General features: G+C 34.8%; 1 protein-coding gene across 1 annotated transcript; it reads right to left on the reverse strand.

Moving 5' to 3' along the window:
- Positions 1-6018: 6018 nt before the first annotated feature.
- LOC119577457 (mitochondrial intermediate peptidase-like) lies at positions 6019-14973 on the reverse strand. Its single transcript, XM_037925071.1, has 14 exons — positions 14514-14973; positions 13665-13793; positions 12406-12539; positions 12106-12230; positions 11654-11795; positions 11291-11479; positions 10358-10425; positions 10028-10261; positions 9481-9608; positions 8777-8904; positions 8193-8400; positions 7392-7517; positions 7001-7122; positions 6019-6480 (listed from the first exon to the last, which is right to left on the reverse strand). The coding sequence occupies exons 1-14, from the start codon at positions 14712-14714 to the stop codon at positions 6306-6308; spliced, it is 2109 nt and encodes a 702-aa protein (XP_037780999.1). The 5' UTR covers positions 14715-14973; the 3' UTR covers positions 6019-6305.
- Positions 14974-16812: the final 1839 nt, after the last annotated feature.

Below are 16812 nucleotides of genomic sequence, written 5' to 3' on the forward strand. Positions count from 1 at the left end.
CATTAAATGTTTGTGGTTACTTTATTCTGCACTGTTGTTTTCCTTATTTATAACAAGGGTGTGCATTGTGAATTTAGTTTTTACCCTTTCTTATGAAGATGTACAGATTTTTTTTTTTCCTTTTGAATGATTAGATCTTTAGGTATAGACAACATTGCTTTGAAATAGTTCGTAAATATTCCATAGATGTGATTAGCAAGAAAAAAAAGAAAGAAAGAAAAAAAAGTGATCTATTTTTTCTTTATATACATAATAATTACATAGACTCCTATAGCATGTTCATTTCCCTTAGCATGGCATTACATAATAGTTATGAGTTTAAAGCTAATCTCCGTAGAGTTTGGAATACCTGCGCTGTAATTCAATTTCAGGAATCCTGTAGTACACAGTCACAAACTCTTCCATAGCGATCAGAGTCTAGTTTCATAGCAGCAAGAGAGACTGCGGTTGAAAAAAAAAGTCTGTAGAGTAACTATTAACTGTGTGTATTGTCTGTCATCATAGCTTTTTTAGTGTAACAGTTATTTTGTCTTCTACTTTGGGTATTATCTATTTTCGTGTATTTAGGAGTGGGTCTGGATTTTCTTTATTAATTGATAATCACAGGCCAATCGTTAGTTTCTTCTTTATGAAAAAAAAGAAAAAGAAAATAGATTCAGGGTAATGTTGAATGATGTGTTTGTTCACTCATAATATGCACCAGAGGTAATCTTGTGTAAATCATGCAGGTATTCTTGACTAAGCAAAATGTATTTACAGAAACCATATATCAAAATTACTAAGAGTCATTATTTCACACTTGCTTGATGTTAATGGTTTTCAGTGTTACTACTTGTTAAAAGGCAAATGTACATTTCAGAAGTTTTATGAAAGATTCTTGATACTTATAAGTCATGTGTATTTTGCAGCACGTTTTGAATTTTGTCACATTATTCATGATTCTTAACATTTAATTCATTGTCATCCATAATCTTTTGAGTAACTTGGCCAATAAGGATTTTGAATTGTTGAAAGCAGGGATGGCAAAAATGCATATTGTTTTTTTCTTGTCGATATACATACTTTAATTTTTGGATGTATATGTCATATTAATAATTATTTAATTCATTACAAGTTACTTAGAGAAGCATAGAAAGTGGCATCTTAAGCTTTCAGCCTAAAGCATAATTATTACCTGTTCTTAATTATTAAGCTAATTTAGTTAGATTAGATGAGGGTGTGAACAAATCAACAATTAATTTATTTTTCAGACATCTTAGGTTATGGTTTTATAGTACATAGATTATTAATGATATTGCAGTATTCATAGTATAAAAATCTAAGTGCATGAATAGTTTCTATAATTACTATATGGAAATTATTTAGATAGATAAAAAGAAGTTAGACCAAAACTAATATATTCATCTTCATTATCAATTTAATGAGATTAATTTTACAAAATAGTTCATTTTTGACAAGGTAAGTAAAAAGAAGATATAATATATATCTAAACAAAAAAGCTGATATTATAAGTACCTTGAGGCAATGAGAGAGACATATACTAACTATTCTATTTTAAAAAGCTCCATACTATTTCATGATTGCACATACAAATGGAAGTAAATAGAGTAAAAAAAGTGAGATCATACCAAACCCAAGGTACATGAGATGACAACTTCTGTTCAAATTGAGGAAAGTTCATCAGACTTGGGCAACATTAATATGAAATTCAGTGAGTCTGAATTTGTTATAATTTATTCCATTCAGTGTATTGGCCAGAATGTGCAAGAAAAGAGACAGATGTTGGAAGATGTTAGAGACTGAAGAAGTGCATCAAAATCATATTTGTTCTCTTGATTATGGAATTTCTTGTCAAAAAAAAAAGAAAAGAAAAGAGGTTGGAAGAGAGAGAGAGAGAGAGAGAGAGAGAGAGAGAGAGAGAGAGAGAGAGAGAGAGAGAGAGAGAGAGAGAGAGAGAGAGAGAGAGAGAGAGAGAATGAATGAATGAATCTATATTCTTATTAGATTATTAACCAGTGTGCTAACTTCCTGAGTATCCTGCTAATTCATATTAAGGTTTATTACTTATCTCTCTCAGCTGTTACTTTGAAGTTTTAGTATGAATAAACAAACTTACCTACCACAGCTGCTGGGTGAAAAAGACATACATGAGATCGTTTCATGTCCTGTCCATCAGTAAAATTTGAGAATTAAACTTTAAAATACCTTTTATTATTGATAATAACCTTTTCTAGTCTTCTTTTTTGTTCTGCCCTCATTGTACAACCATTGCTAACAAAAGAGGTTCCACATAGTTTGTGACACTCTTAATGTACAGGTGTGTGATATGGTTAAGTACCAATTCTGTTTGCCTTAGACTGTTCCTCCCCCATCCGAGTGAGATAGTGTTATCACAGCGGAAAATATTTGGGGTATGATTGCTGTGCCGACGTTGAGTAAGGTTATAGGAAAGAAGTATCTTCTGAATAATTATTAGACGTTTCTCAATCTGATTTAGGTGTTATATTGGCAAGAGGTGTGATTTATATGGCTAATTCTTGCATCTGTTTGGGTTAAGAGAATGGGAGTGTGTGTTATAGATGTATGAAATTACATGAAATCACTTTCTGTAGTAATGCAAGATAAAACCAAAGTTTAAATTATTGGATGATTATGTTGGAAAATATTTGTTAAAAATGAGAATTATGATAACAGGAATATGATGATCAATATTAATGAGGTTATTAATGATTCTGATAACAGATAATTAGATAATTACATTCAACAATGATTATAATAATAATAATAGTAATAACTATGAGCTGATGTGCCTTGAGAATACTTCTGCATGGGCACAGTCATGAAAATACACTTTAAAAAGCTCTGCCTTTGAACAGTTTGAGAATCTGCGGGATGCATTTTGTTAATGTGCCTTCTTAAACTGCTGTACAAGCAAGAACTCTGTTGGATGTAAAAGGAGGTATTTACAGCCAAGAGGAAATGAGCTTCGGTAATCCACAGGCCCTGTTGTGTTTTGTTTTATGCATATTGTTTGTCTGGAAGTGATTAATAGGGCTTCAAGGCATGACAAGGGAATCATTCTTAAATATGTGTAGTTTTTATCATATTTCAACTAATTGCATTTAGTATTATTTTTGTATTATATTCAGCATTATCCTATTTTTGTATTATATTGAATATGTACTTTCTCATAGATTTAAATTTGATTTTAACATGTATATATTTTGCTTAATTAAAATTCTGTGCTATTCCTAAGTAAATCTCTCACCCAATGTGCCAATATTTTCACTTGTAAATATTATTAAAAGTGCAAATTGCATGTAAAACTTTGCTGGTTTTCACTAGTATGGTAAGCATATATATTTTTTTTAATGTAGGATTTCTTGTTTGTCCTCGTGTATTTGAATATAGAAGTTAATGATGGTAATTAATACAACTTTTAATACTCCATTGCTCTTTGTTTTCGCAGTTGTAGATATTAGATGTTAATGCTGCCTTTCTAAAATGCAGCTTGATCTTTAAGTTTTAAATCTATAGATTAATGTTGTTGTGCATATTCTCATTTATAAATGCTCAGAATGATAGATCATTATGGCTAATTAATACAATTTCTATTCCTTTGTATTTGTTAATTGGCCAGTCATTTATTTAATGAGCATTAAAATGGAGGAGGATTGAGAAGTTAAATACTAAATAGATGAATGTGTGGCAGAGATGCCTAAATGAGAGAGAATGATAAGTAGAAAATGTAGTAGCAGAAGAGATACATAAATGGGAGGGGATTCTGAGAGGAAGAATAAGAAAGAATGGGAGGGAGATGAGAGAGAGAGAATAAGAGGAGAAATGAGAGAGAGGTAGAGAGAGAGAAATGAAGAGGGAGATATGAGAGGAGAGAGATGAGGAAGAAGGGAGGGGGAGAGGAGAGGGAGAGAGGAGGAGAAGAGAGGAGAGGGAGAGAGAGAGGAGAGAGAGGAGAGAGAGAGAGAGAGAGAGAGAGGGAGAGAGAGAGAAGAGGAGGAGGAGGAGAAGAGAGGAGAGAGGAGGAGGGAGGGAGAGGAGGAGGGAAGGAGGGAGGGAGGGAGGGAGGGAGGGAGGGAGGGAGGGAGGAGAGAAGAGAGAGAGAGGGAGGGAGAGGGAGGGAGAGGGAGAGGGAGAGGGAGAGGGAGAGGGAGAGGGAGAGGGAGAAAGAAAGAAAGAGAGAGAGAAAGTGGCACACACTGTATACATACCTATAAGCCTTTGAGTTAGATATATAATAGTATATTAGAAATGAAAAGCAGATATTCCAAATATATGCTTAATAGTCTGAATTCTACGTTATTGTGTCAAGGTACATAACTCAGTAAAGATTGCCATTAGTAGACAAATACAGCTACTATCTATCAAACACATATTACAGAAGATAGTGATAAAGTACAACAGTTATAAAAATAAACAGACAAAGCAGAAACACTAACAGCTGAAGTGATAAAATGATAATTATTATAATTATAATAATGATGATAATGATAATGGTGATATAATTAATGATTCAGAGTAACCATTATGTTCAGCAAAGTATATGAAACAATAAAAATAAAAGTAAATAGTAGTTCTTCTTTCTTTATAAAAAGGGAAAAAGCCTTAAGAACATTTAAAGAGTTCTGTTAAAGTTCTCTGATATAATTTTAAGCTGATGTACTTGACAGAATAGGAATTATAATAATTTGATAACTAACTGATGCAGATTACCTCATAGGAGATAAGTTGATACCCATATTTATTTGTTAATCTGTGTGATTTACCTGAAAGTGACCGTAGTATAGATTTCTCTTTGCAGTTTAACTTTTGATATATTTATTTATAAGCAGCAGTATAATAATAAGAGACCCTTATATTCTGCTAGAAGTTTACTTACCTGCTTTTAAAAATAAGATTATGATGGTGATAATAATAATAATGATAATAATAATAATGATGATGATGATGATGTTGATAATAATAATAATATTGATCATAATGGTAATAATTATGATAATGATGATAATAATAGTGATAATGATGATGATGATAGTAATAATAATAATAATAATAATAATAATAATAATAATAATAATAATATAAGTGATAAAGATAACAATAAAAATAATAATTAATAATAATTATAAAAATAACAATGATTATGATAATGATAACAATAGTAATAATAATGATAATAATAATTATAATAATAATAATAAAACAATAACAATAACAACAACAACAACAATTACAATAATGACATTGGTAGTAATACTAATGTGAACAATTCTCCTGCACCTACTAATAACGATGTTCTATGATGAGGGTCTAACGAACCTCAAGTCACAACCTAATAATATAAGACCCCTAAAGAAAGCACATATTTTTGGTGACTGAAACTACATGCAACTTGATTCAGTAAAAGAAAAACTTTTTTTTTTGAGAAATATATATTTTATATACACAATATAACAAATGTACCAAATCACAATACCATTATCAATAATAATAATTGAACAGGTATATATAAGCACCATTTTTATGAAGAATATAAAACCTAACAATGTTCTGTAATATCTTTTAGTTTTATATTTCATATTTATATCTATCATTTACAACCAGGAACACCATTTATCATGTTGCTTATGTAGATGACATAGTTATTGCAAATTTTTACTATTATGAGAAAAAAGAAAAGAAAAAAGAAAAAAGAAAGAAAGAAAGAAAGAAAAAAAAAACACTACCAAACTGCATTTTCATCATGTTCGAAACTGAATTTCAAATTTCATAGCAATACCGTCAACCTGTCTGGTTACGTCTGAATAATCTCACAAACATATCCCTGAGAAAATTAATTGAGATAATTCACATTTCCATTAACAAATGCCAACAACAAAATGCCTAATCCCAAACATATTCATAGGATAGACAGTTACAAAGGGAAAGCAATGGAAAGAGTGACAAAGTAAGGGAGTTTCCATCAGTTTAGTTTACAGTTTAAAACTCTATAGATGCTTGAAAAAAATTTCCTATAATGCTTTATTTTCATCCTAAAAATACAGCACCTGATGCAATAAAACATATACATAACATCATAACATTATCTGTATTTTTTTTGTACATATTGACAGACAACTAAAATCTCTTACTAGTGTCTTCATTTGCAGTGAGAAAGTAGTCTCTCAAAATACGCTCACAGTCCAGTAATATCCAAATATTATACCCTCTTTCAAGATACCTCAATATTCAATATCAAAATGCCTGGGCCCTCATTTGCAATACCCCATAAATCCAAAGAACCCATCCTACTTTGCAGTGATTATCTCCACCCTCTCTTTCTTTGACTCCAAATCTGTCCTGAGGGCCTCCACCATGCTCTCTGCTGTCACCTCTCGGCCGAGGAACTCTCCCACCATAGCTCGGGGGGGTTTCCCTCCTCCATGAGCTAGCACTTCCTGGCGATATTTCTCGCCCATATCCCTGTAGAGTGAAGAAAAAAATAGATGCCATGGTTGCCTCGTGCTAATTCATTACAGAACTTTTCTTTAATTTAGTGTGAAAGGTCTGAGAGAGAAAACATGCACGTGTATGTGTTTACGTACGTGCGCACAGACACACACACACGCATACACACACACATACACACACACACACATACACAAACACACACACACACACATTCTCTTGTATATTAAAATCAAATGCAAGTAACATAAATCAATTAACCCAATGCTGCTGGGTGGTTTCCCGATGCGAAAGCCCTTTCTCCCGGGCTGTTTTCAGAGTGGCCTGGGCTCTGCTGCCAGGGGATGGCATCGGCACCATAGCATGCGCGGCATGACTGTACACGCCCCCGGAAAACAGGACTGGCACACCATGGCATATATGCACAAACCACCTGGAATATAGTCCAGGCATGCCATGGCATGTATATACATGCCACCCGGCAGGAAAGGGTTAATGAAAACAGAGACTACACACCTGCACCAAACCAACTCACCTGCTGAATGGATTATCTACAAAATACTTCTGCCAGATCCAGGAGGCCACAGCGCGAGACACCAGGTATGCATAGTATTTTGCTCCATAGCCAACAAGGTGACCAAACCTCAGCTGCCATGCCTGAATTAAAAAAAAAAATAATAGAAAAAAATCTGTGCTAAAGTTCCTTACCATTTCTATGATAGATTAAGAGTGAAAACACCAAAAATATTTATAACTGAATTGACAAGTTCCTTTCGAGTTTAGATTTAATGCAGTTCCAATGTAAAATCACTACCAATATAGACAAAAATAAATTGCAGAGATGGAAGTCAAATACCAAAAATACAAGAATACCGATCCTGATACAAGACGCCATAAACTTAGTAAAGAGAATAAAGCATGCTTACAGTATTGGGGACATAAGGAAGCCCATAATATTCATTCTGCACTTTCTCTAATATCTGTGTTGTGGTTGTGGTTGAATCCCAACGTTCTTCACTGTGGTAACGCTGGTCAAGCATAGAGTAGAAGGTCTGGAAAATAAAGTGTTATTATTATTATTTTTTTATTGAAACGCTAATCATGAAGACAGCTATTATTTTGTAGCAGAAGAGAGTGTTGCAGAGTGGATTTAAAATATATGCTTTACATAAGGAAAAATAGAGTACCTGACCATAATTTTGTTACAAAATAAGATATATGTTTTTGACGCTAAATGGATTACAATGTATGTATTTCCTATATTTTCCTTTAAGCAGACTACATGAAACTGTATTGACATATTGGTCAACTTTTGATAACTATTCAGTACATTCAATGTAGACAGACAGAGAAGTAGACTGATAAAAGAGATGATACAAGGGAATATTAAAATACAAAAACAATTCTTGTGTACTCAGCAACATACCACAGAAATTTCTACTTCATAGAACTAATACTATCACACTAAATACTTGTAAATAAATTCAGAATGCTATCTCCACCCAACACTTAAAAAAAAACTTAATAAAAGGAATTCCATAACTCTACTGAAATTTGTATCATAGTTTATGACAGCTGTAACAGAAGGTAACCAGAATTAATATCACAGATTCAGATTATTGTCACAACATAATGTCACACTAACATCTAAAATATGGACAAGAAATAGTCAGGGATATGATCCCTTTCACTAATCGCCCATTGAGATCTTCAAAATGACACTATACCTGCAGCTGCATTTCCGAAGCAGCGAACACAGACTTGGATGCTACCAGTTTTTCAAGCAGTGTGTCAGGGATGGGCTCTCCTGTCTTGTAATGGCGGGCATAGGTGCGCAGGACTCTGGGGTCCATAGCAAAAAACTCCATCAGGATCGAGGGAACTTCTGCAAAATCTGTGCTGCAGCGTGTTCCTGTCACGTGCTGATACTGCGTTCTGGGGAGTGGAAGTGTTAAGGGAATTGTAAAAAAAATGGAGTTAATAGAAAATGATAAATTATAGTAATAAAGAGTACAACTACTAATGATAATTAACCTGAGATAACAACATGAATAAAACATAGATAAAATATTTAAAAACCTGCAGAAAACAATGTTTATAATAACAAAGACAACTCTCTCTCTCTCCCTCTCACACACACACACACACACACACACACACACACACACACACACACACACACACACACACACAAGCACACACAGAGAGAGAGAGAGAGAGAGAGAGAGAGAGAGAGAGAGAGAGAGAGAGAGAGAGAGAGAGAGAGAGAGAGAGAGAGAGAGAGAGAGAGAGAGAGACCTGACCCTCTGACCTTGCGAGCATTGAGTGCAGTGCATGACCCATCTCATGGAACAGATTCTCCACCATGCCGGGCGTGAGCAGAGAGGGGGTGGACCAGGTGGGAGCAGGGAGGTTCAGGTGAAGAACCACAATCGGATCCTGGAGTGACAATAATGTGGATAATCATAATAAGAACAATTAAAAGAGTAATAATATTAGTGATGATGATGATAATGATAATCATAATAAAAATAATTAAAAGAGTAATAACATTAATGATGATGATGATGATAATAATAACCATAATAACAATAATACTAAAATTAATAATAATGAGAATCCTGGATGACAATAACTACAATCACATCCTAAATAACAATTACAGTGACAATAAGTAAAACAGAATAAACAAAAAATGATAGAAACTACAATTATACAATTTACATATATCTTAAAACTGTTTAGCTTTGATAGTCTACAAAGAATATAGAAACAAAATTTATGGTTTTGATGAACTCAATGGCAGCAACAAAGGAAAAACAACAACAACAATAATGATAATAATATTAATAACATCAACAATACCAAAACAATAATAAAAAACAATAACAATAAACAACAAGCTACAAATGCCACTAACCAAAACCTGGCTAAATATGTCAGTCATGACCACTTACATCATACCACATGTATATTACATTACTTACATGTAGGCATATACTTTGGCACACTTACTTGGTACGTCCCATTGGGGAGCAGCTTCCCACCCCGAATGGTGAAGTGGCAGTCCTGATGGGCTTTGCCAATGCGCTCGTAGAAGTCGCAGTAGATGTAGCCCAAGAGGCCTTCCGTTTCATGCATCACTGAGGAAGAGAGAGTGGGGAGGTTTGGGTGAGAAAAGGGGCATTGATTTTGCATTGCAGGGGGATGGGTTTCAAGCAGGTGAATTCAAGGGAAAGGACAATTATTATCATCTCCTAAGCAGGTGTTTTGCAAAGATACTATATGTAAATAAGTGGTTTAATAATGTTCCAAAAATGAAATCGCTCTGCGATTCACAAATAATGTGCTAACACATATCAGTATTTTGTTTATGTGTTACAGCCCAACTGATCTCTCTTAATAATACTATCTTCAATACATTTTACATTCTATCCCAATGAAAACACACACACACACACACACACACACCTCTCTCTCTCTCTCTCTCTCTCTCTCTCTCTCTCTCTCTCTTTTCTCTCTTCTTTTCTCTCTCTTCTCTCTCTCTCACTCTCTCCAACCCCAGCCAGCTTATACACATCGCTGGTCCAGAGTTCCCCAGGCAACGGCTCCTGCACTTTCAGGGAGACGTTATACAGATTCCGAAGCAGGCTGCTGAGTCCGTCCATAACTGCCCCTAGAGAGAAGTATGGTGCGAGATCACTTCCACTCATGGAGAACTTGCTCTGCCTCGCCTGGCCAGTGAAGTAAGGCACATCCCAGGGAGCTAGGTCCTGTAAAAGCATTTTGTGGTTTACTTTAATCTGAAATTTTATATATATATCCTGTCTATTTACTTATTTACTCATTACTATTATGTATGTTCTCTTATTTGTCTATCATTTTCACTTACTAATCACTGATTTATAAACTGGTTTATTTGCTTCTCTCATTTCCCGGAGGGCAGTGTTAATACAATGACTGTAATGGTCAAAATGAATCTACAAACTTATTCTAAAAATAAAAAATAAACTATAATCCTGTGTGATTCAGGACATCCAAGCTGCACCATTCCAACTTAGTAAAAAGACAAGACAAGACAAGACAAGAAAAGACAAGAAAAGAAAAGAAAAGAAAGAAGGAAAAGGAAAAGAAGAGAAAAAGAACAAGACAAGAACAGAGAAAGAAAAAAAAATAGAAAAAAAAGTAAAAAAAGGAGAAGAAAAATCAAAAAGAAGAGAAGAGCAACAGGAGATGTATGTCTTATAGCAACCGCATTGAAAGTTACGAGGTAAGAAACGGATCATAAGAGACAAAACGAAGAAATGTAAAAGCAACAAGTCGGAAGACGGCAGTAAGACATGCTGTTCGACGGCTCTATGTGAAAGGGAATAGGACCAACGATTCAGAAATAAATCAGACCTATGTTTTATAATCAATAATAATAATAATAACGAACCTTGGAAATACCATAATATACAAAAAGAGAGAGAAAGAAAGAAAAACCTACAGGAAAACAAAATTATCTGGAAATTTACCAATAATAAACTCAAATATAATTGGCTAAAAGTGAAAAATAAAATGAATAAGATTGATTTTAAAAACTCCTTTATCATAAGAGAGAGAGAGAGAGAGAGAGAGAGAGAGAGAGAGAGAGAGAGAGAGAGAGAGAGAGAGAGAGAGAGAGAGAGAGAGAGAGAGAGAGAGAGAGAGAAAGAGAGAGAGAGAAATAAACAAGGCCTAAATGTACCATCCAAGTAAATGATCCTAGTATATAGTAAAGTATAGTTAGCACTGGTTAATATTAAGTTCCATTAGATCTCACTCTCCCCTGCACAACACTAACCTGTGGGCATACGATTTGAAGCCACAGATGGTGGCCATCTCATGCCGTCTGGTGAGCAGCTCTGTCAGAAGGTACTCCTGATGCTGGTCAGGGTGTAGGAAGATCTTGTAAGCAGCCTCCCTTGTGATTTCCATGTGAGCGTCTGCGTACAGGCCTGTTACCACTATGTTGTCTCCGTCTATGGCAAAGCTGTTGAGGAAACATGACGTGCATATTTCTGATGTGCAGGAATTAAAGAGAAATCTTTCATTTCCTACAAAATAAAACTACAAGAGTGATAATCCATCTAGTCCATAAATATAAACTACCCATCCAAACACCTTTCGAGTACAGAGACTGACACCCTAATTTCCAACAACTTACTGCTGTCTTATGGACTCAGGCAGCTTCTTCTTGGGAATCGCTCGGGACTGGAGGGAGCCGTTCATGAAGTGCTGCCCGAGGGTGAGGATCGCCTCGTTCAGGGCTACCACACGGCACCGCTTGGTCTCGTCCAAGTGGATGCCTGTGAGGGAATGGATGGGGAATGAAGTCTGGAATGAGCTAGGTTAGATAATGTATGTATGTATATATGTATGTATGTATGTATGTATGTATGTATGTGTATGTATATGTATATGTATATGTATATGTATATGTATGTGTATGTGAATGAGTGAGTGAGAGTGTGTGTTTTGCATGCATAAATATGTATCAAAGTGAAAACTTTAAACATAAATCTAAATACAAAGATAAACAATAAAACAAATCTATATCATTCTTCTTCTCTTTATCAAGTAAGCCTAACCTAAGCCTACAACAAACAGAGAACCAACCTGACTGCTCAAAGTCGAAGAGGAAGAGCTTGGCCACGTGCCGATCAACATCTGTGGTTGGGAAAATGTCACCATTCCTTACGACCTCCCTCAGATTATCATATAACTGTCGGTGAGTATTTAACCTGGATCAGATAAGAAGGAAATGTCTTAAGATATGGAAAGGCATGAGGGTATAGTTTATGCTCCTTGTAAAATCACTGCCTCTAATAAAATAGAGATAAGGATTAAAGAGACGAACAAAAGAAGCTTTTGCATGACAACAGATGTCCACAAGAGAAAAATTTGCCTTATGCTTACTGTTCAACAAGTCCACCTATGGCAATGCTTGCATCCTCTGCAGCATGGGAGTAGCGGGCATGAGGATGTGCCATACGGATAAACTCGGCCAAATCAGCAACACGACAGAGAGTATCTGAAAGGTGATCAAAGACCTGGAAAAAACGAGAGACAAATTAATGAATAATATACCAATCAAAAGAAGAGATTCAGGCACACCTGTCCAATTTATTCTTATATCAAAGTTAACTGCCATGTCGAATACTGATATCATTCTTATTATGTATTCTATATTCTTTAAATGGTTGGAGTAACTAAATACTTGAAGCCTCCAGCAGCTTCTCTAAATTTCTTACCGCTGGTGCTGTGAGATGGCATTGTAACAATTCCTTCATAAATATCCTAATAAGAGTAATTGCAACAGAGTGATATGATCTTAGTCAATAACCATGATTATCATTATTTCACGAATCCACACAAAACCTTGACATGAGAGAAACGGGTCAAACTAAGCCAACACACAACACAGTACACTCAGAGATCATACAGAGAACATATATTTCAAAACCACTTATTTTTAGATGGCAATTTGTAATCATTTAGTAATGACAACCTATGACTACAGTGTTTACCAAGAATAGTACATGAACTTCTGTCAATTTTACATTTATCTAATATAAATTTCTAGACTTAGAATTTCAACAAAACACTTACATAGGCACTTTATCAAATAAGCCTTGCTACATACAGGCACATTAAACATACATGGTCATTCCCTGCCCTTCACGATCTTTACAGAAATACAGATGCCTTGAGCACAAATAGTACATCCCACATGCCTGTTATCAACACCTCCTTTCCCTCAATACATAGGTTATAAATAGACTAGACACCACCCACAGAACCAACTTCCAGTCTCCCCAAACTATCATGGATGCCCTTGAGGAGTGTGTAGTCTGGAACGTTGACTGACAATGCCACAACAGAACATTTTCCCAACACTAAAAGGGGTGCGCCGGTGAAGTGGTCACCTACCTGCATATTGCGAGCTTCTTATAAAGGGAAGCCTGGGGACCCACAACCACCCAACTAACCAACCACTCATGGCTGAGAATGGTTTCCTGGGGCAATCGACTAACACAGACACTTCCCTTGCACAGTGTATCCAGGTAAAATTACTTTGCTGTTACAATCTATCTATGTTAGCATTACTATTGTTATTTCACATCTTTCTAGAATTATTAATAACAGTATGTCCACATTAAAATCAACTCTCCTACCTCCACCATTTTGCGTGACCTTTCCGGAGAGCAGCACTCGGCCACCAGAGACTCTGCTTCTCGCACTGCATTTTCCTTGAGCAAATAGAAGCCTTCAGGTTCATGCAGCTCTGGGAGACCAAACAAGCCCTGAAAATAGAAAATGACAATAAAGTAACTTTATGTTGAATAAAATAATATCATATAATACTACTACTAATAATAATACAATAATGCTATTAAGAGAGAATAAATTAAAGAAGGTATAGTCTGGCTTCTGAGCCCATTCTCTCTTCATATAGGTAATGCAATATTGTGACTAGACAGATTAGGGTATGCTACAACAAGTTGAAGCATACCCTAATCACCACAAAGGTTTACAAGCTCTATCATGCCAGAATGTACAGGGTGAATTTCAACTGGCTTTTGGCACAGCAACTGCTATATCCTTAAGTGGTTAATATAAATATCTGTTGATAGTTACCCTTCCCTTATGCAGAATCGTTCCTTTATGATGCAGTATATACAATTTTCCTGAAAAAATCTATTCATGATCCAATTTCCAATGACTAACAAAATCAAGACCAACACAAGTAAATACACTAATAATAATAATAATAATCTGATAACCTGCCAACTGGTACAGCAGACATGCTCTTGTGCCCCAAACCCTGAGCCCCATAACACAACCCTGTTCCCCAAAACCCGCCCCAAAAATAAACCCCAAACCCTGAGCCCCATAACACAACCCTGTCCCCCAAAACCCGCCCCAAAAATAAACCCCATACCATGAACCACATAACACAACCCTGTCCCCCCAAAAAAATTAACCGCAAACAATAAAATAAGCCCCCAAATAACCCGGCTCACCGTCGCCCCCTTCGTGAAGTGGAGGCTCAGCAGTTTATTCGGCTTCGCGTTGAAAGCCGAGGCCAAGGGAGACCAGGTGTTCACGGATCTCCTTGTTATATCTGTCCTTCCGCCGCTTTCCCTCCTTCCGGGTGTCCACCTGGGCGAAGGACGCCCTAGCCTGCCCAGAACGGCCGCTGTCCCTCTTAAAAAAAGCTGCATGATGCCCGTGATGCCTCAGGATATTGCAAGGGAGTCATTGGGAGTTTCGTCTGCCTTCTCCTTTTCCTTCTCCTTCTCCTTCTCCCTCTCCGTTTCTGCTTTCAAATGGGAGGTTTCAGACCTTGAGAAAAGGATAGAAGTCTTTTAACAATTTCATCAGTTTTTTTTTTTTGTTTTGTAGTTTTGGTTTTTGTCTGCTAAATAGAGTGTTCTGCACTATCGAGGTTTACGGCTTTTCCTTCAGACGACAAAATGCACTAGGGATTTTAACTCCGGGTCGCAATATATATTTAACGTTAATATATGTCCATGGTAGATTTCAAAGACAAAATAAGATAACAGATGATATTTTAAAATATATGAGTATTGTTATATGAGCTACAATTTTTGAAAAAGGTGCTCTTTTTTAAATCTATAACTCACAAATCTTACATTTATGTGATCCGTAAATATTCATTTTCTCTCTCCTATCTACGAGCCTATATTTTTTCCTTATTTTATCGGATAATTTTCTGAAAACTGTCACAATATTCCAAAAGGAATTAAAGAATATTCAATTAAGAATACAAATGTATTCTTTGTTATTATTATTGCCATCATTACCGTGTCAACATCATTATTATTATTTTCATTATCATTATTACCATTGTTATTATCCTTATTATTACAATTTTTATTATCACTATTATTGCTATTATTATTATTATTATTATATTATTATTATTATTATATTATTATTATCATTATATTTAGATTATTATTATTAATTATTATTATTATTATCATTGTATATTATATATTATTATTATTATTATTATTATTATTATATTATTATATTATTATTATTATTATTATTATTATTATTATTCATTGTTATCATTATTATCATTATCCTTGTTATTATTATCATCATCATCATCATTATCATCATCATTATGTTATTGTTGCTCTTATTATTATTATTATTATCATTATGATAATAATGATGATAATAATAATAATGATAATAATGATAATAATGATAATAATAATGGTAATAATAATAATAATGATAATAATAATAATAATGATAATAATAATAATAATAATAATAATAATAATAATAATAATAATAATAATAATAATGATAATTACTATTGTTATTATTATTATTATCATTATTATTATTATCATTATCATTATTATTATAATTTTTACTATTATTAATAATACATTATTATCATCACCATCACCATTACTATCACTGATTGACGAATTCCGATCAAATCTCTTTCTTTTTCTTTTTCTTTTTTTCCTTTCTTTTCATTGCTTTTGTTTCTCCTTATTCTTCTTTTTGCTTTGTTTCTACTCCTTTTCCGACTCTTCCTGTTTTTGCTTTTTTATTGTCTTCACCTTCTTTCCTTCTTTGTTTCCTCCTTCTTTCCTTCCTTCCTTCCTTCCTTTCTTCCTTCCTTCCCTCCTTCCTTCCTTCAAAGTTGCATGATCATTATTGTCATTATTATCATCGACTTTGTCTTCATTATCAATTATCAAACTGAATAATCACGTAACAGTCATTATTATCACCGACAGATTTTTATCATAAATGCTATTTGCATTTCTACTCCTGTTACTAATTATACTTCGTACAGCTATGCCTACGTTTATATTCATAAGAGAGAGAGAGAGAGAAAGAGAGAAAGAGAAGGATGGGGGGAGTAAGAGAAACAGTGTGTGTGTGTGTGTGTGTGTGTGTGTGTGTGTGTGTGTGTGTGTGTGTGTGTGTGTGTGTGTGTGTGTGTGTGTGTGTGTGTGTGTGTGTGTGTGTGTGTGTGTGTGTGTGAGAGAGAGAGAGAGAGAGAGAGAGAGAGAGAGAGAAAGAAATAGATAGATAGATAGATAGATAGATAGATAGATAGATAGATAGATAGATAGATAGATAGATAGAGAGAGAGAGAGAGAGAGGAGAGAGAGAGAGAGAGAGAGAGAGAGAGAGAGAGAGAGAGAGAGAGAGAGAGAGAGAGAGAGAGAGAGAGAGAGAGAGAGAGAGAGAGAGAGAGAGAGAGAGAGAGAGAGAGAGAGACAGGCAGACAGACAGACAGAGCCATAACTAGAACCA

Source organism: Penaeus monodon, chromosome 1 (assembly GCF_015228065.2).
Source record: "Penaeus monodon isolate SGIC_2016 chromosome 1, NSTDA_Pmon_1, whole genome shotgun sequence".
Classification (NCBI taxonomy): Eukaryota; Metazoa; Arthropoda; class Malacostraca; order Decapoda; family Penaeidae; genus Penaeus; species Penaeus monodon.